At 38.8% G+C, this 24,708-nt stretch overlaps 1 protein-coding gene and 1 long non-coding RNA gene across 4 annotated transcripts; both read right to left on the bottom strand.

Moving 5' to 3' along the window:
• Positions 1–7,191: 7,191 nt before the first annotated feature.
• On the bottom strand, positions 7,192–8,637 carry LOC148035050 (uncharacterized). 3 transcript variants are annotated; one of them, XR_015691142.1, is made up of 6 exons: positions 8,588–8,637; positions 8,372–8,541; positions 7,842–7,955; positions 7,666–7,723; positions 7,451–7,516; positions 7,350–7,364 (listed from the first exon to the last, which is right to left on the bottom strand). It is a non-coding gene; the product is annotated as an uncharacterized LOC148035050 (long non-coding RNA). The 3 variants fall into 3 exon arrangements; XR_015691141.1 differs by having other exon boundaries at positions 8,372–8,623; XR_015691143.1 differs by lacking the exon at positions 7,842–7,955 and having other exon boundaries at positions 7,192–7,364; positions 8,372–8,604.
• A 10,780-nt stretch (positions 8,638–19,417) lies between these two features.
• On the bottom strand, positions 19,418–23,368 carry LOC148035049 (pentatricopeptide repeat-containing protein At5g27110-like). Its single transcript, XM_087679946.1, has one exon. It carries the CDS (start codon positions 23,164–23,166, stop codon positions 19,489–19,491), a length of 3,678 nt encoding a protein of 1,225 aa, XP_087536072.1. The 5' UTR covers positions 23,167–23,368; the 3' UTR covers positions 19,418–19,488.
• Between the last annotated feature and the right edge of the window lie 1,340 nt (positions 23,369–24,708).

The raw sequence follows: 24,708 nt of genomic DNA, 5'->3' as shown, positions 1-24,708 counted from the left end.
AAAAAAACAATCATAAAAGAGGGAGAATAAGAAAAAGCCCAAGTTTTGGGGGGGGACATACAAGAAGGAAGAACAAGGGGACAATAATTAATTGGAAAATTAATAAATAATTAATTTTGATTAATTGTTATGTTAGTCTCTAAGTAATTAAATATTAAGTGAAAAATAATTACGTATTTATTAATAATTAATTAGTAATTAATTATTATTATTATTATTATTCAAGTACTTATAGATTAATTCTTAAGTAATTAATTACCTATCAATATTTCATTAGTTAGTGATTAAATATTTAATGATAACTAATTACTTATTGAAAGTTAATTTCTTAGTAATAATCAATTACTGAGTAATTAATTATCTACTATAAATTGATAAATTATTGATTAATTATTAAGTAATAGATAAACAATTGCTTATTGAAAAGTAATTAACTAATTGATCATTAGTTACTTATAAAGCGATTGACATTTAATTATTAAGTAGTTAATTACTTGTTGATAATTAATATTTTATTAATTACTTATTAAGTAAAATATCAAGTAATTAATTATTTCATAGTAATAAATAAGTAATTAAAATTATTAAGTAATAATTAGTTAATTAATTACGAAGTAATTGATTCATAAAATAAGTAATTGGTAATTAATTATTACATCAATTATTAATTATTTCTTTATTAAGTGTTTCATTATTACCCAAAAAAAAAAACTTTTTGCACATGTAGTCTAGCCTAGCATCCACGAATTGATGGTACCTATCCTCATGATGAATCCTGGACCTTCTCAACATAAGATAGTAGGATTTAATGTCCTTGCCAACAACCACTAGGACTTAACGAAGATTCTCAAGTCCTTGGCGCTAGTGCATGAAGGATAACCATGAGGTGAACTTGTTAATGTTCAAAGAATTGCTCCAATAGCACAAGTGGAAATGGATGAGATTGCACCAAACATTATTTGATTATCACGCCAATTTAGTCATGTCCTTATTGAAGGGACACAAGCCAAAAGATGAGTATGTGGATGAGTCTGAGAAAAGTTTCATAGATGATGAAAGTGAAGAGGAGAAGGATGATGAGTCTAGAGAATATGACTTGGATGGCAAGGTTTTGAGCAAATCGTGGTAGACTCTAAGCCCGTAAAGGTGGACGAACTATTAAGGATATAGGAGCTGTTAAAGTGAATTCGAAACTAGAGTGGTTGGAATATTTGGGGGTACTTGATCATAAGTGAATAGAATTTCAGCTTACAAACATTAACCCAACTTCTAACATTCTCAAGATTGCATAAGTATAGAATAGAATCAAGAATTCATTTGACAAATCAGACAATGAAAATTTAGAGTCAGAGGAGACTACTAACTCCCAACCCAAAGATTCCACAATCGACTCCAACCAAGCAATCCAACATCAAACTACCAATGCATTTGAGGTGGACAAAGCTAAAGGAAACTTAGAATAGTAGAGACTCAAACAAGGACAATTAGAAAAAGCTGCAAGATCTCCCTAAGAGGTTTACTCACTTCAAAAAGGGGGATCATGTGGTTATTTTGTTAGGGGCAAAGCATGAAGGGAAATCTAACAAGCCAATTGAGGGACCTGCAAAGGTCAAGGAAGTGAATCCTGCTGAGGAAGGAGAATCCCCTAACTAGCATATATTACTAACAACCTAGTAGAGAAATATGAGGAAAAACTAATTGATCTTCTTAAAGAATTCCATGATGTGTTTGCATGGAGTTATAGCGATATTATAGGAGTGCCACTACATGTGATCACTTACACTTTCCCAATAGATCCAAACATCAAACTAGAAAGCATAGACCATATCCAATGAAACCAAGATATGTCCATCTTGTATGAGAAGAGTTGGACAAACTTCTCAAGGTGGGGTTCATCTACAAAATTGAACACACGCATTGGGTATCTCCCATCGTAATAGTGCTCAAGAAGAGTGAAAAAATTTAAATGTGCATAAATTACAATAAAGTGAATGCAACCACTAAGAAGAACCACTATTGCTATGGTACACTGAACACATGTTGAACGTGTGGAAGGAAAGGTATCTTACATCTTTCTTGATCGATTTTTAGGCTATAATCATGTGCAAGTACATCATGATGACAAGGCATAAGACCGTTGCTTTTGCCACTGAATTGGGGGTGGGGGGGTGTTATTTGCATACATTGCAATGCCTTTTGGTTTGACAAATGCACCAAAAACCTTTCATCATTTAATACATACCATTTTTAAAGATATGCTTCGCAAATATCTCAAAGTGTTCATCAATTATCTTTGCATCAATTCTTTATGGGATGAACACACAGAGAAGCTTCAAGCTATCTTTGAATGGTGTAGGCAATATTAATTGTTCCTAAACCCTCTTGAGTATTAGTTTTGGGTAAAACATAATATTATTCTAGAGCATGTCATATCAACAAATGGAATAGAAACCCACACTTTGAAAATTCAAATGATTATGGGAATGTCACCACTGGAAAATGCTAAAGGAGTTAAGTGCTTTCTCAAACACAATCAATATAGGTGCTTTGTGCTCAGTTATGCATCCATCTCTAGACTATAGACTCTTAGTGAACTAAAAGTGGACCGATGAATGCCAAAAGGCTTACAAAGTCCTAAAAAAGGCTTTGATCAGTCCACTTATCCTACAAACCGCTAATTGGAATCTAACATTCCATGTCCACATTGATGCATCTAAGATTGCTATTAGAGCTATGTCTTTTCAGCTAGAATACAACACGGATTTTCCTCTGGGTTTCACTAGTCGACAACTCATAAAAACCAAAATCAACTACTTGATTATAAAACGAGAGGAGCTTGGCATGGCGTATGTTGAAAAGAAATTCTGCCATTACCTCCTTGCTACCCCTTTCACCTTTTTTACACATCATCAAACCTTGTATTTGTTGAATAAGTCATGTGCTACAAAATGCATCACTAGATCGCTACTATTGCTGCTCGAGTTTAGCTTCAACATTGTTATGAGGAAGGGCAAGCAACATTACATTGTGCATCATGTCAAGAGTGACAAGTGGAGAAAAAGAAACTCGGATCAATGACAATATTCTAAATTCACATTTGTTTGCTCTATAGTAAGAAGTATGAATTTTTAAAGCTAACCTAACACCTTATTGGACTAATAATATTATCGACATATTGACAAACAAAATGCTTGAATGGAAAGGCTCACCTTGCATGCTTACTCATAAGAACAAGGCCTTATTAGCTCATCGCAGGATAATTGTATAGGCTAGACCAAGAGGGATGTTGATGAGATGTATATGCAAGCATGTAGCTAGAGGCCACTTCAATGCCACAAGTATGGCATGGAAGGTTCGTAACTATTGCGCCCATCTCTATTCAAGGATGCAGTAAGGTTAGTAAAGCACTGTGATGAATGTCAACGCATGAAAGTGCCCATAAAAAAGGATAGAATGGAGCTTGTACTAGTACTCACTTGCCAACCCTCCAAAAAATGGAAAATTGGCTTTATGGGACCTATCATTTGTGCCGCACAATATTTTCAAGTAAAATACATTATATGAAAATAGACAAGAGGGAAGAGAGATGAAGATACCAAGAGCACACATACAAAAGCAATGGAGACTTGAGCACACAAATAGATAGGGCTGAAATCTTCTTTTTCTTATTTATTCTTGTTCCATACAAAAAAACTAAGTCTACAACATGATAGATGACTAATATTGAAGTCCCACAACGTATATATATGCGATCACTTAGTGTAAACTCGCTAAGAAAAAAGAGGTGGCACAATAAATGTGCTATAACCAAGGATGGACTACGTGGGTGTAATCCAGCTGTAGAACTGCTACCATATCCTCATGTTGGTCACCTAACATGCCGATGAATAACATCATGCCACATTACTAAGGCACGTAGTGGATACCAGCAAAATGTAGAGCTCGATATCTCAATACTCTCCCTTGAGCTCAATATGAGCTCCTAGCCAATTGAATGCTACTAAGGTTATCACAATAGATGGTAACCTTATTTATCTACTAGCATTCCCAAATCACCAAGTAGCTTTCGTAACCAAGCTACCTCACATCCCGCAATTATAACACCTCTATATTCTACCTCTATACTAGACAAGGCAACTTCCAATTGTTTCTTGCTGCTCCAAGTAATATCACCATTGCCAAAGGAAATCATAAAACCACTAGTAGATCTTCTATCTAAAATAGTACCATCCCAATCTACATCTGTGTAACCATGAAACTTCAATGGTACACCTACACCATAAAATAGGATATAATCTAATGTAGACTAGACATAGCATAATGTGCACTGCACTATATCCAAATGTGGCTTCCATGGAAGCTACATAAATTGAATCTCCAAACCAACAATGTAATTTAGGTTTGGCCTAGTGATCATCAAATAGATAAGGTTGCCCACAATCTTTTGATACATACTGATATCCTCAATCAAGTCACTCTCATATGCACTAAGCTTAGCATTAACATCCAAAGGTATAGAATAGGCTTGCAATTAGCCATACCATACTTCTTCAACATATCTAATGCATACTCTCTGTGACAATAATATATCCTCTAGAGTCTTGATGATCTCTATACCAAGAAAATAGTGCAACTCTCCTAAATCCTTCATGTCAAACTTAGCCTTGGAAGACTCTTCGCACTGTCAATCTCTGTCTCAATATCACCCACGATGATCGAATCATCCACATATATAGTAATGATCACAATACTTACATCACTTTTACATACATAGAGTGAGTGATTAGCCTATGCTCTGTGAAATCCAATGTTGATAATATATTCTTCAATCTTGTCATGTCATACCCTAGATGCTTGCTTCAATCCATCCAAGACCTTATGAAGCAAGCATACATAATCTGGATAATTCTCATTCACATAACCATGTGACTGCTCCACGTAAACTTCCTCTTGCAACTCCCCCTACAAGAAGGTATTCTTAACATCTATTTGATGCATAATCCAACCTTTTAATGTAGCCACTGCTATAACAACCCTTACAGTAGCCATTTTAACCACTTGAGAAAATTTATCATCAATCAATACTATGAGTCTGTGCATACCCTTTGGCAACCAATCATGCCTTATGGCACTCAATAGATTCATCACCTTATAAACCCATTTGTAACCAATAACTATGCTTGCTTTCAAGTAAGGACACTAACTCCCAAGTATCATTATCCATTAGTACATCCATTTTTTCATCTCCATAGCATGATTCCAATACTCATTACCCACTGCATCCTTGAAACAAGTGGGTTCCACATCTTGCACAACCTTAGTTGTCAATCATTGCATTAGCTTTCTCACTTCACTTGACTTGTGTGGATCTTGATCACTATCATGTACTTTAGCATCCTCTTGTGCCTTTCACACACCAAGTGTTTTAATAGATGGAAACCCAAACTCCTCATCCATACTCTACTCAGAGCCATTTGAATCAGCATCAATATGAGATAAACTTGATGTTACATTTGTCACAATAGGTGAGTCCGCAACTTTTTCTTTACATTTTCTTAACATTTGTGTTGTACTTTGATGGAGTAACCTATGACCTCAATCTACCATTCCAAGGTCTATCAACAAAACAATGACTAGGAGACTCTTATAGTCCACTCAATGTTTGTGACTACTAACATGTTTTCTGCACAACCACACTCTCATGCTCATCAACCCCAACTGCCACCTACTCGTTTCATAAAAAACAACATCCCTACTAACTCAGCTCACGTGTAACACGGTTATAGATGTGTTATAACATCTATATCTCTTTTGCTCAAGAGAATATCTAATAAATACACATTTTTCTACTTTGGGATCCAATTTATTGCGCAACTTATTAAGAATATACACATAAACAATACATCCAAATACTTTCAGATGGGATGGATTTAACTTTTTACCTGTAAACTTCTCTTCAGATGTCATATCATGTACAACAACAATGGGTATTGTGTTCATAATGTATACATCAATAGCAACTACTTTACTCCAACAGGAATGAGGCAAGTTTCTTTTTGACATCAATGCTTGAGTCATCTCTGCAATATACTTGATTTTTCACTCAATAACTCTATTTTGCTATAGAGTATATCTATATATATAGCCTATGTTTTTACCATTTTTCTACAAAAAATCAAAAAACTCATTGGAGAGATATTCTCCCCCTCCATCCGAACTTAGGTATTTAATATACAACCATAACTCCTTCCTTCTCAACCAAAGCTTTACAGCTTTTAAAGTACTCACTTTTTTTAGGAACGACAACGTAGAAATGCTAATCTCGATCCTTACCCCTCTTTGAAGAGCCATATCTACTTTCATTGGCTGCTTTCTCAGCTTTGGACAACCGGTCTTTGAACATGTGCCATTCCAAATGGCAATGTTGCCTCACCTTCAAAGTTCAAACAAAGATTCTGGTTTAGAGGTTGCTGATAAAGAAATACAACTGAAAAGATAACTGTATCTTACCCCTTCCCATGGAGCCCTGCCTCACCCTGAAACAAAGCAAAATGCCATTCCTTTTAAGCAAACATTTTCCCATCCATAATCAATGCATTCTCTATTGGCTTCTAGTACAAGTATTTCCCCCAATGGAACTTCAGGTTACTCAGATCATAATCTAATTTTATCTGGTAACATATTCAAAAAGCATCCTTCACATACAAGTATTTCCCCCAGTGGAAATTCAGGTTACTCGGATCATAATCTAATTTTATCTGGTAACATATTCAAAAAGCATCCTTCGCATACAAGTATTTCCCCCAGTGGAGATTCAGGTTAGTCGGATCATAATTGAAGTTTATCTGGTAACATGTTCAAAAAGTATCCTTCACATACGTGATTACCCAAAGATGGCACAAGCCTGTGAACAATGAATTGTCAATCAACAACTCCAATTTTCTCATGATCAGGCTGCGAAAAGGACAACAGCATATATATGTACCAAAGCCAACACAAGCATGTCCACTATAGAGCTCCTGACCATACAAGTGTGTATACTGCAACTTATTTCAGAAGAAGAAGTAGAAATAGATATCACTGGAAGACTAGGTACGACATTACCAACAGCTAGCATAATATTTTGTAGTTGGATAATCACATTCCAGTAATATGAAATTACCAACAGCTACCACAATATTTTTGTAGTTGGATAATCCCATTGCATTTTTAGCTTGGGTTTTTGCTTTCACAGGACTCATAAGGATGTTACAACTCTCTGAGCACAAAGTAATAACAATTAATATTTGGCAAATATCAAAGACCTCACATTCAACACATTTTCCGAGGGTAAAATCTAGGCCCCAGCCATGGACAAGATCGTTCTGCAAACAAAGACACTTTCAATGGTCAGCCAAAAATCAAACTCACTAACCAACCATGAAAACATCTAGGATGTATCCTCACAGACCTGAAGCATATGCCACACACAACGCCAGGCTTCTTCGTGAAAACAGGTGACATAATCTCCACAAACCTGCATTCAACATTTGGATATTGTGGTAGAGCTCTACTGTCATTTCATTATGCAAAATGGTCATGTAATCACTGGAAGAGCCTTCTTCCTTAGCAAACCAAGTAGCCAGATTTTTGAACAGTGTTATGATTGAAGAATGATATGCTTACCCAGCACAAGGTGGCTTTACGGGATCGTGGCACCAACCAGGCCTTTCATCCTGCAGATCTGAGCATATACACCATACAGGTATGAGTTATCGCAATTCATGGAACCGGCTTCAAAAGCCTATGGCTGGCACTAAGCGCATCACAAAAGAGAGCATGATTAGTTTATAAATCTTTACTTGTGGACTTCTGAATTGCCTAGACGTTTTGTCATTAGCCATGTTAAACCCCTGTTGGGTTCCAAACCAGGCTGAGAAATCTCTAGGCCATGCTTTTTCACCAACCTTATATATCTAGCAAGAGAAAATCGCATCCTCCTGATTAGTGCCGATAAAAGGAATCAACTCCAGATTTTCAAGACGAGTATCAAATAGCCTCTGCAAGTACTGTTTGACCATCCTGTTAGCTTGCTAGGTTTTGCATTAGTACAAAGCGGCCACCACAGAGGTGTCAAGTCCAGAAATCAAATAATTTTAAAGGTAAATGTCATCAGATAGGCTGAAACTTTGTACAAACTGAAACCCTGGCCACCTGAGTCAACCAAAAACTACCCTTCCATATCTGTACTGTTTAACTGCTGGCTTCTAAAAATCACTTAAGACCAAACTAAAGATACAGTCACATTTAAATGAGGCCGCTTTCAATTAAGCCCATATCAACAATTTGGAAGGGGATGCAGTCAAACATCAATATATTTCCAAATACTTACTCCTCAGCATTGAAGTGCTGCACATCCAGATCTTCATCCCAGATGAACACATATTCATAGGACGCTACAACACCAGGATGCAGAAAACGCTTCGCAAACCACCTAGGACCATCATCACTCATCAAGCATCAGCATTTGCAAATAAAAGCAACTAAAAAGCATGTAAAAAGGCCGAAGATGATTAAGGGGAAGCTAGAAATTTTGAGATGTTGAAAGAGCAAAACACAGTGGCTAATGTATGAAAAGACATGCCCTACTTGGTAGACTCTCCTTTTATAAGATAAAGCTTTGCGGGTCCTACTAAAGACTGCCTGTACATGTCAATTAGCTCAAAAGTCGTCATAGTGAAAGAACATGTGTGAACGGTTACAAGCATTGAGCAAGCTTATATCATTTTGCTGAATTAAAAATGCCAGATCAGAGGCTTCAAGTAGGTGATCTTTTTTATCAATCATTACACAGCCTCTATAACATAAATGGCTTAAGGATAATTTGGATCTATACATTAGCTTTTTAATCCATGACAACAATGAATCAGGAAAGCATCAAATCGTCCCACAATGTTTCTTGTTTCAAGCCAGTCAAGTATATAGAACAATGATGAGTTTCAGAACAAACAAGAGAGCTTGAACTTACAAGGAATGAAGTTGTACAAGCTTTAATGATCCAGAATCTACCACGAAATTATCAAATACTTAGGAAAAACCTAGAAGATATTCATGAGATGTAACTACAATAAACTTTTCTCTTGTAATCCAGACTCGGATATATCAAATACAATAAGTTGTTGTTTCAAAAGACTGCATGCTTACGAGTGGTCAAAGTGTCACAACGAGTACATGATGGGTCCTACCGCACATGTTCCAAAATAAAATCCCCAGTTTCTTCCGAGATGAGGATATCTGGAGTCCTTCAAGGGGGAGAGAATGTAATATCCCCACCTCCCCCTAAAATAAATAAAGTTAATTGAATTTTCTTTATCCTCCCTCCCCTGTCATCGCCAAACAAGTGGCGGGGGGAGGAAGAAGGAGACAATGTGGAGATGACGCTGACGAAGGGGAAGAAGAAGTAGGTGAAGAAGGCAAAGAAGGCAAAGAAGATGATAGTGAAGATGAAGTCGAGGGGGGAGGCCACGTGGCCTACCCATCCCCCCCCCCCCCCCCCTTGGCCAGCATGCCCAGTCTGCAGTGCCACCATGCTAATGGACAGGTGGTGGATGGGCCGAGACACCACCACCACCACCACTCCACTCCTCCCCACCTCCTGCCATTATAAACCTCCCTCCCCCCCCCGCCCCCTCCCCTTCCCCCTCATCAAAGGAAAGGAGGAAGGCCTAAATGGCATACTGACAGAGAGAGAGAGAGAGGGAGAGAACCTTCTAGAAGGTTCCTCCTTCTGTTCCCCTCCTTAGAGGGTGACCACACACACTTGTTCTTCTCCCCTTTCCCGCGAGATTATCCACAAGCCTAATCCCCCCCCCCCCCAATTGGTCCCCACTATTTGAGAAAGAGGTAGCTGAAGTCTTGTGGAGATCGCATTTAAAGCAAGGAATATCGAGAATGGCCCCCAAGCAAAGAATCTCGAGTGCAAGCAGAAATCTCACAATACGCAACGAAGCCTCGGGTGGGGGTATCACTGCCAATACAACTACAGCATAAATAATTCATTTCTAAGTTGTTAGATATTCCTTGATTTCCGCATACGATATGTTAGGTCCCGAACTATACCACGTGAGAATAGTTTGTTGAAAATGAGAAACTTCGTCTTGATTATTCGAAGGATTGAGTTTTCCAAATGCATGTATCAAGAGAAGTAAATTGCATCTAGTTGCTATGCGATAAAATCCATATACAGCATAACTAGCATATAGGTATGTATTGGCCTCTTTTATCTGAGGCCATTGCTAAGATTGACAAAGTGTTGGTTCCTCCTAGTACTTAAGTTGTTAATAGAAACAGAATGTGTATGCTCTAGGAAGTGTCCTACTTGATTGCATGTGAATTCTCTCAGCATGCATTCTCTCTCAAATGGGGAGCTTTTGCACGACATTGCTTCAATTGTAGCCAAATTGGGCCATTTTATGGTGGAGTGTATTGAAAGGAAAGAAGGGACATGACATGAAAATGATGTTCCTATTGTACCATAGAATGGTCTTGTCTCACATATGCATATAGATGCTCAACCTATGGAAGGAAATATAGACAAAGGGAAATAGCTCCTTTCATCCTCCTTTGATGATGTCCATGGCTAGCAAGAGGTGCATTCAAAGAAGGGGAAAAAGTAAAATGATGCTCGGCACACTAGATCCTTGGATGACACGGATTGTTTTGCGCACCTATGCATGCGGTAAGGATAAACCGTTGTCCCACGGTACTGATGTGGCACCTTTGAGCACTAAGACCACCTACGATCTAAGGTCCCTACAATAGTCACACATAACATCCCTAAATGCCTCGCATTCGATGAACTAATAAAGTGATTACTCTATGGGACCGCAAATACCTGCATTGTAGTACGGTTGATGCGGATCAACCCTTGACTTCTAAAGTGCACAGTCATGTAACAAATGCCTTTGTTGTGTTGGTTGACTTTTTGGATGAGGATGTTCTTGCTATCTTATAAATAAAGCTGTAGAGAGGCAATTACAACCTCAACCCTAATTTCTTTTCTCTCCCTCATGAAGTTGGCTACATGGAACGTCGATAATATTTCTTCCTGCTACGAGCAGCATGCTACATGACACACTTTGCATTCTAATGGTTGGGATGTTTTGTATGTGATGGAGCATAAAAGTCACAAAGAAGTGGGGAGGATCTTGCATTGTCATGGCTTCAAGATTTTTCATGTTGTGGTTCCTACAAGGATTCATTGGAGTGTGTTGCTAATTGTCCACGAGAAATTTCAGCTAGTTTTGATTAAGCGAGGTGTGTTGGGAAAGTTCATAATGGTGGGCCTATATGCTCCCAATGATATTCCTGGTCATCGTGAATTATGGTGTCAGCTGTGAGAATGTCTTTGTCTTGGAAAACCTAGACTTATCATGGGGGATTTTAATGTGTGTTGATCTATCTCATTCGACTTTCAAACATGGACTAATGGATGGACTTGAAAGCTAGGATTGGAATACTTCTTACATTGGTCATGTCAAAACAAGATCTATGGTCTTGGTTATCCCCCCTTAACCATGGTTATACATTTCATATAGCGCAACAATTGGAAACCCGCAGCCATCTTGAAGAGATCTATGTTATGCAAGATGATTCCTTCTTGCTTGAGGTTTTGGAGATCTATATTTTGCAAGGCTATGTTATTTCTGATCACTTCCCCTTACGGTTGAGACGCATAACCACCCTATCCATCATTTTCAATGCCTTTTAAGAAAGCTCGCCTTGTGTTTTAATTCCTTTTTCCTCCAGCATTAGATATTAGATGGCTATATGTAACAATTACTGTATTGGTTTTCATTGGATTTGTTGAGAAACCACTTCCTCTGGTTATACACTTCAGTTAGGGTTTCGCACTAGTAGCCCCAAAAGGCCTAGTGTCCACATTTTGGTCATTTCATTAGTCAGTGCCCACTCAGTGGTGCGCCACCCTGGACAGCTCATGCCTATAAATAGGTCATCACTTCATTTAATCTTCACTCACTTCAGCCATCCTTCACCTCTCTTCCTTTGTCATTCAAATACCCTTCCCTTATCTCTCTAGCCCTTCCATTGCCCTCACACCCCTTCTGGTGGACATTGTGGATCATGGTTTGTGGTTGCTGCCTACTCCATCTTCACCCTTTTGCTATCAAGCACCAACCTTCACCATGCTTTGGGTTGCATGTTGGTGGCAACCCCTCCTCTTCAACTAGTGTATCTTCCCTACATTTGGCAATATAGCAATCATACCTTGGCATCAATCCTCCATCACTGGCAATCTCATCCACTTCCTTTAGGCTTCAACAAATTTGTGTTTGGCTGCCTGGAGACCTCCTCCACATCTGGTGTCACCTTCCCCAATTTGGCATCAATATCTTTTTGCCTAGCATCACATCTTGCATCAATTGTTTCAGCCCCAAGTACATGCATTTTTGGGTTGAGAGGCCTTCACAAGCTGCATTTACCCTCCTAGTGGCTATCCCTTCCTCTGGTGTCATCATCCATCCCTTAGCATCAGCATCTAGGCTGCTCTTCTTGCGCTTGACAACTCCGACACACTATGGGATTTGCATTTGCTACCTAGACTATCTTCCTAGCATCTAAGGATTGCACTTCGCTCCCTCGATAGTTGGTGATCATCTTCCTCATCTTTGATGGCATCAGAGGACTGCTCTTTGCTCCCTCGATAGATGTCCTTCACCTTCCAATGATTACTTTGATAGCCTACTACCCGAAGAACAACATTTCGCTCCCTTCACTATGTAGATTCCCACAGGTGTTGCTGCCTAGTTCAAATATGACATTGCAATCATCTTCTAAGCTTCAACTTTACTGTATCAACTTTTCTTCTCATAGCATGATTCAGTGCATCATCACCATATTCTCCTTGTGTTTTTGAATTTTTCTTCTCTCAATGTTTGACATACACACTTTGTGTTTCTCCCCACAAGCCCTACTGTCTCCCAAAAGCCCTACTATCTCTCCAATCCCTTAGTCATTTTTGACATGGTGTCACAACCTTTTTTTGTTAGTCATTTCTAACGGTATCAGAACCAAAGGCGCTCAATGAGCTAGAAGATCCTTTCCATCAAAGAAGGCAAAGACAGATTGTGGGTTTGGCATCATCTACTTATTTTCTCTCTTCCACTCCAACACCAAGACATAGAGATACCCTTCTCTTCCTCTCCCTCTCACACTCTCAGTTTGGTGTCAACACCTTCTTGCTTGACGTCACCCCACATCTTGCATCAATTTTTGCAACCCTAGGTACTAGTTGGGTGTATAGTCCCTCCGAGTGTAAACTCCCATTAATCCCTGTGTGTATAAACTAATGAGTTAGGTGTAAAGTCCTTTTGGGTGTAAACTCCCATTAATCCCCATGTGTATAAACTTGCAGGTGTGAACACACCCTTATTTGTACCCTAACATATAAATACATTTCTATTCATACATTTCTATTCTTTGTGTACGGTAACAAATACTAGTACACTCATCTTAGGATTCCCTCACTCTCACTCTCACTCTCACTCTCAGCTCAGATCCTACTCCATTCCTATCTCACACTCCATTGCACTCTAACTCAACAAACTGGTATCAGAGCTCCACGTTACAGTGTTCACGCTTCCCAAGAGTGCGAGTCAGTTCTGCGCGTGAGAAGAATCCATTCACCTTTCCTGTCAGTCACTTAGAGCGGATCAGTTGTCGTTTAGGTCAAACTGATCAGGCTTGTTCGTCACAATTCCAGCTAACGATCAGCGTGAATGGCAGTCCACAGTGTGAGGTTACAGGAAGGGCAGCTGCGCAATAGGTCAACTGACCAGGTGTAGAAGGTCAACAGGTGACGGGCGATCCTAGCAAAGGCAGACAACAGCATCGTCACAACCAGGCGTGGACAGACGGGCAACCAGTCAACTACTCGCATGGGCACACATGCGACACACAAGTGATGGGGCCTAATCAACGCCTTGACAAGCCCCATTTTCTTTAGTTTTTTAATACTTTTTATATTCTGCAATTTATTTTTCTTCTCCTTCCTTACTACTGGGTGTTTGCGTGCACAAGCACAGTGTGCCATCTTGGCCAAAAGTTTTGGGGCTTTTTTCGAATTTGGGAGCCGTGATACAAAATAGGACAATCTGACTTAGAAATTGCAAAAATTGCGCACATTGGCCCTGTAAGTTTTGGGGCTTTTTATATATCTGTGAAATTTTGCTCAAATGAGCTAAATTTCCTGACACTAGTGCACATTTGGACCTAAAAATTTTGGGGCTTTTGCAAAATTTTGTCAAATCTTGCTAATTTGCCTATTTTATCCTCTCAAGATCATGTATTAATGCAATCGGGGCAGATTGGTTAGTAAAATTTTAGGGCTTTTGCTGAAATTTGAGAATTTTGGCAAATTTGATGTCTCCATGTACATTGAGAACATTGCTGAAGCAATCTTGGTGCTATAAGTAATGGGATTTTATCTCCCACTTGTGAGATTTTGGAGAAATTATAGAGATGCAATTTATGTTTCTTCTCCTTCCTTACTACCGGGTGTTTGCGTACACAAGCACAGTGTGCCATCTTGGCCAAAAGTTTTGGGGCTTTTTTCGAATTTGGGAGCCGTGATACAAAATAGGACAATCTGACTCAAAAATTGCAAAAATTATGCACATTGGCTCTGTAAGTTTTGGGGCTTTTTATATATCTGTGAAATTTTGCTCAAATGAGCCAAATTTCCTGACACTAATGCACATTTGGATCTAAAAATTTTGGAACTTTTGCAAAATTTGGTCAAATCTTGCTAATTTGCCTATTTTATCCTCTCAAGTTCATGTATTAATGCAATCGGGGCAGATTGGTTAGTAAAATTTTAGGGCTTTTGCTGAAATTTGAGAATTTTGGCAAATTTGATGTCTCCATGTACATTGAGAACATTGCTGAAGCAATCTTAGTGCTATAAGCAATGGGATTTTATCTCCCACTTGTGAGATTTTGGAGAAATTATAGAGATGCAATTTATGTTTATTCTCCTTCCTTACTACCGGGTGTTTGCGTACACAAGCACAGTGTGCCATCTTGGCCAAAAGTTTTGGGGCTTTTTTCGAATTTGGGAGCCGTGATACAAAATAGGACAATCTGACTCAAAAATTGTAAAAATTATGCACATTGGCTCTGTAAGTTTTGGGGCTTTTTATATATCTGTGAAATTTTGCTCAAATGAGCCAAATTTCCTGACACTAATGCACATTTGGATCTAAAATTTTTGGGGCTTTTGCAAAATTTGGTCAAATCTTGCTAATTTGCCTATTTTATCCTCTCAAGTTCATGTATTAATGCAATTGGGGCAGATTGGTTAGTAAAATTTTAGGGCTTTTGCTGAAATTTGAGAATTTTGGCAAATTTGATGTCTCCATGTACATTGAGAACATTGCTGAAGCAATATTGGTGCTATAAGCAATGGGATTTTATCTGCTTTGGGATGCTACTTGGATTGGTTAGAGCTAGATTAGATCAATTTTGTAAAATTCCATTGTTTTAATAACAATTTAGATAGCAAGCTATTAACAATAACTTTATGCCTATTGAGGCTTGATATCATTTGGATATACCACTTACATGCATTGATGTCTAGCATTGCTACTTGGATCCATATATGATTATGGATGGCTTTACCACTCAAACTTAAGCTACATTGGATGTTTTGAAGCTTTGGATTTATGCTTCAATTGCTTTAGTCATTGACATTACGGATTTGAATACTTACTTGGATTTCATGCTGCCAAATGTATCTTGGATTCCAAACAGTCATGTACTTGATATCGAGCTTCTATTTCTTATTTGGCATTCGAAATTTCTTCAATGGGAGCTACTTGCTATTGGCATTAGAGCTTTGGATACTTTATGCAGTTGAGCTTGGTTCTTTGAGACAAGGAAACTCTTAGTTCATGTATATGCTCTCTTGTATGCTATTTGACGCAGTTACCTCCACTTGTGGAGACTAATATGTATACTTGGACACTAGCACTTACCTCTGTTAACAATTTATCAATGATGTATATGCTTATGGGATATATGATTTACTAACACTTTGAGGATAGTCTTTGATATCGATTGTCTATGCTCATTCACTACTCGTTACATTCTTTATATCTCAATTGCTACTCGGATATCCCTAGCAGTGGGAGCTTGCTTTCTTGGCTATTTGTCCATAGGTGAATTGACATATACTATTGTTTTTATTTCAACATTGATATAATTACAATTTTCAATATTGTCTTCAAGAGTAGACATTGTGCTTTGATAATCTATTACTTGCAGTTGGTGGACAGCTCTTTACTTTGGTATTCCCTTTTATTTTGACCTTGTTTTAGCTAAGTTTTGAAGGTTGATTTGCAGTCATTTACAATAGCCCATTCTCTTGGATCTTACATCGATATATTATCATTATGATTGAATCTTCAAATAATAGTACTATTTTTAATATTAAAAGCTTGATGGCATAAATTTCACCCATTGGAAGATGTAGATATGGCAAGTACTAGTCCAAAATAAGTAGTTTAGGCCTTCAAAAACTAAGAGTATAAAGTCCAAAGGCATTGATTAAGATATTTGGGATGAGTTGGATTAGCTATATAAATCCACTCGTATATTGTCATTATCAAAACATGTTTATTTCAATGTTGTGGCACCTAAAGATAATGCTTGGCAATTATGGGACAAGATATGCAATCTTTATGATAAGCAAAATCCTACTTTGCAAATACCTCATGGACCTTTGCATAAAGGAAGGGAGTAGTGTGCGCATTCGAATGAATTTCACTCGATTTTCAACCAATTGACTTTGCAAGATATTGAGTTTAAGAATAATCTTCCTCCCTTGTTCTTGCTTGTGACACTGCCCGAGTCATGGGACACTTCATACTATCATGTGTGCTAATATACCTAAGAATGGTTTAAAATTCTAGGATGTTGAGGATGCCTTATTCACAGAGAAGATAAGCAAAAAGAACATGGATACAGTCCACACTTCCCATACATTGGCTGTCAAGGGTAGAAATGATGGTAAGAATAGTAATGACCACCGTGATAGAGACTCATAGAGATCTTAATCTCATAATAAGTCCCATGGTCATAAGACCTCTCTTACATATCATTACTGTGGGAAGCAACGTTATATTAGACGACAATGTCATAACATGCGCGATAATAAGCACAAGAAGAAACACAAGGGCAAAGTGTAAGATAAGTCTAATAATTGCAACATTGTTTCTAGTAAGTCCAATGTGAAATTTAAGGAGACAAATACCTTAAAGACCAATTCTAATGATGATTACATGTTGACAGCTTCTTCTCTTAATGATAATCAATTAGGTGATGCCTCATTCACTTTTTTCTCAATATAGCTACTTGATTTGGAGGCTTCTTTCCATCCCATGGGAATCTTGTCTTTACTCAAGGTACCAAGAATGATAGCCTCTATCCCTTACTTGTATATGGGTCTATTGACCATGTTTTGCCCTGTGACTGACATACCATATGCATCTTTATGGCATTGTCATCTTGGGCATATGTCTTTAAAAAGGAATGAAAGTACTTTCTCATTTACAGTATCTTCTATTCCTTCACTACAAATGTTTTGATTCATATAATCATTGTCTTTATGATAGGCTAACGCGCATGCCCTATTAGTCACTGGGTGGTATAAAGTACTTTATGACTTTCATTGATGATTATTCGCACAACGTCTGGGCATATCCCATAAAGCAAAAATCTAATGTATTGGCCATCTTTCAACATTTGCTTGCTCTTGTTGAAAACCAGTTAGACTGAAATGCCTAAGGTCAAATAATAGAGGTGAATATGTCTTTAAAGCATTCAAGCTGTTTTGCGATGAGTGGGGTATTAAGCGTCAGTTGCCCACCCATTACACCCTACCCTAGAATAATGTTGCATAACGTATGAATAGGACAATTCATGAGAGAGTCCTTAGTATGCTTAGCCATCACAACATTTTTGGGCTGAGGCAACTACTATTAACATACACTTGATAAATAGATCCCCATGCATTGCTATTGGTTGTCATATTACAAAGGAGGTATGGTTTGGAAAACCTCTACCATATGCCTCCGCTTATCAGTTGAGATGATGAAAGAGATGATCCTCCGAGTCTTCTCATGGTTATAAGTCAATCCCTTGTTAGTAACCCAGGCTACTCTTTTCCAAGTTGTTAACTCCCCCATAATGTCTTAAGATCTCTGAATAAAATCGGTCCCATGATGATAAATAAGGTCTTTGGCCTAATATTTTGGACATCTATGACTCTGACCAAATTGTTTAAAAGAAGGGGTTGTCTCCTCTTTACCTTCAACAAAGTGGAGGAATGCTTGGAAGAGAGCTGGAGATACTGCTCTCCAGGCTTTGATTATGGCTGCTGCAAATCTGTCCTCGAAGGCTTTGCCAATGCCTATGGCCCAAATCAAATAGAAAATTTATATCATACTAGGTTCCCATGCCCCTGCCAATTGTGGCAGAATCCACTGCAAACTCCAGATAAGGAACCTTTCCAGGGCTGCTCTTTTGGAAGAAGACCCTGAACAATAAGCTTCACGATAAGGTTTTACTTTGGTGATAAGGATCAACAATGCCTCATCCCCCTCTAATTTTCAGCCAAATTTATGACATCCCATTCAACTTTGGCCCTTGGCAGGCTTCCACGGCCCCCTGAGCAAATGAAATACCTCATGAGAAGCTTCACTTAACCACACAAGCTTGAGAAAAAATCATACACGAAGGGGAATATACCACACCATCACTAGCAGAACTTGGTTGGCCACTACTACTCTTCCCATAACAGAGTCTAGCCATGCTCCAATATAGTAATTTCTGTCTAATGCTCAAAAGCAAGGGTACTAACAGTTGCTCAGAGGGAATATCTATTCCAACATGGGCCACCTAAGTAGCTCACCAAAGTCCTATGATAGACAAAGTGAAGAGTTCCTGAGTCTTATGTGACTGGGGGGTATCACGCCCCCAAAATATGTAACATTTAAGTCAATGTCCAGCAAGGTAATCAAAGCCTGTGGACTTGAATAGTTCACATGTGGTTCAAAGCCTATTCCAACATAGTGGTTCATTCATAGTTTCTTTTAAACAGGTCATGACCTTATTTTAGATTTGTACTAGTTCTTTCTCATTCTTTATGGCCTGCAAAAAACTTCAAGAGCTCGCATGTGCTGTTGCAACCTTCTCTCTTCATGAAATTAGCACTACAACAGCATAGAGCTAAAGCCCTACATCTCCTTATAAACCTGGATTCAATGCGACTTGAGTTCACAAACTTTTATTTCAACTCACTAAATTGCCAAAGCATTAAATTTGACATTGTACTTACTCTGCCACACTCAACTATTAGTTGACTTTTAAGTGTGCTCAAGTAATCTCTATATTACTTGATGAAAGCTATTGCACATAGACTCAGCATTGTCATACATTGCCTACTGAGCAAGAATTTTCTACAGACGCATTATCTTGGTTGAATACACGTTTCAAGATCATATCTAAATATGGTACATAGCCTTGACTTTTCATATATGAATTGAAAATCTCTAAAGTTTCTGTTAACATGATGTTTTGATTTTTGTTGCCACCCACAGAAAATTCATGCAGCTCTTTATTCAACTCGATTGAAGCATTTGCAAGCTTTTTCCTTGCCCCCATATCTTTCCTCATCTCCTCAATTCTGTTTGCATCACTCCACCTGCCAGTGCTTGCATAAATATCTGCCATCAACAGGTATGGGGTTGCATCTTCTGTATTCAAATGGACAAGCTGCTCAAAGCATCTCACTGCCACTTCCAACTCCCCATGGATTTTAGAGGCAGTCAGAAGAGCTCTCAGAATTCCTTCATAGGAAAGAAGGTGCATGGCTTCAGCAAACCTCTCTGCCTCAGATACGTAACCAGACCGTGCTAGAAGATCTATGATGCAAGCAGAGTGATCAAAAGTTGGTTCAATTTCATAAGCCTCTATCATTGACTGAAAATACTCCTGACCCTGGAGGACCATATTACTATGGCTGCATGCAGCAAGAAGACATGTGAGTGTGACAGCATTTGGTCTGACACCCTCCTTTTGCATGTCTGCAAAACATCGTACGACCATGTCACTGTTATAATTCTTGCCATATCCCTTGATCATGGCTGACCACGATATAGCATCTCGAACAGAGAGCTTTTCAAAGACTGTTTGCCCATCTGCAATCAAGCCACATTTTCCATACATGTCCACCAGTGAGTTGGCAATACAAGTCTCCCTTTGCAATCCTTTTTTTATTATCTCAACATGTAGTGCTTGGCCTGTTTCTACTGCTCCTATAAGCCCACAAGCTTTCAAGCAGCAAGCGTATGTGACAATCACAGGGGAGACAGCCTCCAATTGCATTTGCTTGTAGCAGTTCAGCACTTCATTACTAAGCCCGTGTTCTGCATAACTGGCAATCAGTACATTCCATGAGATTGTATCACGGACTGACAGCTGATCAAACACAAGGTGTGCTGCAGCCATTGAGTCACATTTACCATACATATCTACTAAGGTATTAGCTACAAAAGGATCTTTTTCAAGACCTCTTTTCACTACGTCTGTATGTATCTGCAGGCCTGTCTCTAAAGTTCTCATCATGCCACACACTTTCAAGCTGCTAGAGAACGTACCACTATCAGGAGAGAGAGCCTCCAGAAGCATATGTTTGAAGATTTTCAACACCTCGCCAGATCCATTCTCCGCATATCCTGCAATTAATGTGTTCCACAAGGCTGAATCTTGGAGGTGCAGTCCTTCACAAATTTGACGACCTTCTGAGAGAGAGCCACATTTGCCATACATTTGCACTAATGCATTGGCCACACAGACATCTCTTTCAAATCCTCTTTGGACTGCTTCAGAGTACAATTCTTGGCCTCTTTCTAGATCTCTGACCATGCCACATGCTTTCAAGCTAAACATGAATGTGACAGCTTCTAACACAAAACCCTTTGACTGCATTTGCTTCAAACACTTCAAACCTTCCTCCAGAAAGCCATGCTCCATATACCCTACAATCAGTGCATTCCATGAAACAGCATCTTGAACTGGCAGCTTGTCAAATACTTGCAGTGCTGCTGTGAGCAAACCACACTTAGCATACATGCCTATCAATGAGTTGGCAACAAACTGATTGCTTTCCAATCCTTTCATAATTATCTCAGAATGAATTGCTAGACCTGTTTCTAGAGCTTCCATGATGCCACATGCTCTCAAGCTGCAAGGAATAATGTCAGCAACCAGAGGCCTTCCCTCCAGCTGCATTTTTCTGAAACAATCTAATGCTTCCTTACTATTTCCCCATTCAAGGTACCCTGCAATCAATGCATTCCACAAGATTGCGTCTCGAACAGGCACACTGTCAAACAATTGGTGTACTTCTGCAAACAAACCACACTTGGCATACATATCCACCAGTGTTGTACCAGCAAGAATATCTTTTTCCAGTCCCCTTTTTGTTACTTCAGAATGTAAGCCTTGCCCTACTTCCAAAGCACCTACAGTACAACAAGCTTTCAAGCTAGAGACAAACATACCAGCACCTTGAGAAACGCCCTCTAGTTGCATTTCTTTTAAACATTGAGATGCTTCCTCAGCAAACCCATGTTCTGCATATCCAGCAATCAGCACATTCCATGAGACTGCATCTCGAGCAGGTAGCATGTCAAACACTTGGCGAGCTGTTCCAAGTAGGCCAAATTTGCCATACATGTCCACCAATGTGTTGGACACAAGAATATTCTTCTCTAAGCCTCTTTTTATTAGTTCTGAATGCATTTCGAGGCCTGTTTCCAATTCTCCCAACATGCCACAAGCTTTCAATCCAGAAGGGAGAGTGGCAGTACACATAGGCATAAGCTCTAGCTGCATTTGTTTGAAACAATCTAATGCTTTGTTAGCAGACCCATTTTCAATGTATGCTGTAATCAATGAATTCCACAAGACATCGTCTCGTATCGGCAGCTTGTCAAACACTAAGTTCGCTTCTGTTAGTGAATTGCATTTGGCATACATATCAACCAGTGTCGTGCCAACAAATCCATCTCTTTCCAATCTCCTTTTGGTAATTTGCATGTGAAGTTCTTGACCTGTTTGCAAAGCTCCTACTGTACCACAGGCTTTCAAGCTGCAAGCAAATGTGGCACCAACTGGAGAAGCATCCTCCATTTGCATCTCTTTGAAGCAGGTCAAGGCTTCCTCAGCAAATCCATGCTCTGTATATCCTGCAATGAGTGCATTCCATGAGATTGTATCCCGAACAAGAGCCTTGTCAAACACTTGGTGAGCATCTTCAAGTGCACCATATTTTGCATACATATCTATCAATGCATTGACCACAAAAAGGTCCCTTTCAAACCCAAACCTGGTCAAAGCATGATGTACTTCCTGGCCAGCTTGTAACCTCCCAGTGATACCACAAGCTTTCAAGATGCAAGGGAATGTCAAAAGGCCTGGAGGCACTGCATCCTTCTGCATCTTTTTGTAACAGTTCAGAACCTCCTCACCATTACCATGTTCCGTGAATCCTGTGATCAGTGCATTCCATGAGACGGTATCTCGAAAAATCAGCCTGTCAAAAACTTGAAGTGCTTCCGCATGCAAGGCACATTTCCCATAGAAATCCACGAGGGTGTTGCCAATGAAAGAGTCTATGTCCCATCCTGATTTGATGATTTCACAATGAAGCCCTCTGCCTCTTTCTACTGCATTAAGCTTCACGGAAGCTCTCAAAAGAGCGACGTATGTGTATTCACTCGGGTGAACGTGGTCCTCCTGCATTTTGCAGAAGAGATGGAGGGCTTGTTGAGGCTCGCTGCAGTCGACATGACCGGAGATAAGTGCGCTCCATGAAAGCTCCGTGCGAAGGGACAATCTGCCGAAGACCTGCTGGGCCTCCGAGAGGCTCCCAGAATAGACAAACAGTGGCACCAGACCGTTGCCCAGAAGCTTGTGTGATTCGAGCTGATACTCGCACATGTAGGCGTGCACATGCCTGGCAAAGGAAAGATGATCCTTGTGCTGCTGCCTGCATTTCTGAAACAAGCCCAGGACGTTTGCCAAGGGCGGGGGTTCGGCCATCCATCATCATCATCATCCAATCGAGTTTTTGCTCTCGCCAAAATCTTCCTTCACACTTACACACTGCACCTTGCAAGGTAAGCCCTTTCCATGGTAAACCCTGACTGTCAGATCACAAATGTGGGCTGGGCTACATCTATCTATATATCACAAGAATCACAAGAAGAAATCATGTAGGCCTGGCTGTTTTCCGTTGTTTTCTTTCCGCGTGCAGCTAAAGGAGACTTTCTACGTTTTTTTTTTTTTGGTAAGATATAAATTTGTGTTTTACTGATTTTTTTAATAGATTTTTTTTCTGCATTTATATAGAATTAGCTTTTTTCATATTTTATAGAGTTAAAATTGTTGCTATAAGCATTAAAATTCAACACAAAATATATGACGCTAAAATAACCTTTTAAAAAAAGTAACTCTCTAAAAGAAAAGAAAAGGCAATAGTCTTGGCTATGGAGTCATGTATTGTTGCCCTGCTATCGATGGTGAGTGACTCATGGCAAGGGCAAGTGATGAGATTGATCCGAGTTTACGAACATGCACATCTCCATATCAAGTGACTAGCAAGGAATGATGTCTTTGTGTATCTAGGAATGATGCGTTCGTATAGTTAATAATTAGAAAATTTACAATTGGTAAGGGTGTGATTAATTAAGACTTGGCAAGGTTTGTATTGCTATTCTAGAGTGCTACAATCTATTTGTTCCCCTAGTGCTCATCATTGATGGCAACAACAATGGCTACTAGTATACATGCAGTAAGAAGCTCATGCCTCTTCTCTTCTTCCCTCTTATGAGCAAGTTTGTGTCCTTATTAGGAAGCTCGTGAGAACAACCATGGATTGATGTGCACCTCTACTCTACGATAGCAAGCTCTCAACAATGGTTGTTAACTAGTAGAAGAAGACTTGGCCTTAAGGCTTTTCAACATAGAAATGCTTTCTATGCAATAGGGTATGGGCCTTCTTCTCCTTCTGTTCCTTTATCCCCTCCTTCCCCTCTTCTTTTTCAATTTCTACCTCGTCTCGATCAACTCTAGTCCCTTCCTCCATGCCATCATCTTCTTTCCATGTACACCTCATCACCAAATGCCTTGCATTTATCAATCTATCTTCTATTGCTAATTAGTTTAATATTGGTTGTTAATTTATTAGTAATCTACAGTAATTATTATATTCTTAGTTAGTAAGCACTTAACTTATTAATTAGTAGTATATATTAAACAGTCTACATTTATTAATTACTTACTAGTAGGTGGTAGTTAATAATTAATATAGTAGGTATTAATTATTATATTTTGTTCAAAATAGCTAGTAGTAGGTGTTAATTTGTCCATATTTACTAATTATTTAGTAGTAGATAGTTAGTAGTTATTAGTAGCTAATTATAGTAATCAGTTTAATATTCTTACTTCACATTAGCTATTAGTTAAAATAGTCCATATAGTAGTTAGCAATTAAAATAGTCATTTTAAAATTTGTTTTTAACTTTAATTATTTAGATACATTAATTAGTGCATCCTTATTAATGACTTAGAGTTGTCCTTATG

Source organism: Lygodium microphyllum, chromosome 6 (genome assembly GCF_053477565.2).
Source record: "Lygodium microphyllum isolate KBCC chromosome 6, Lygodium_microphyllum_v1.1.10, whole genome shotgun sequence".
NCBI classification, from domain to species: domain Eukaryota; kingdom Viridiplantae; phylum Streptophyta; class Polypodiopsida; order Schizaeales; family Lygodiaceae; genus Lygodium; species Lygodium microphyllum.
The sequence above is the reverse complement of the archived record's forward strand: the minus strand, read 5'-3'. Positions and strand labels throughout refer to the sequence as shown.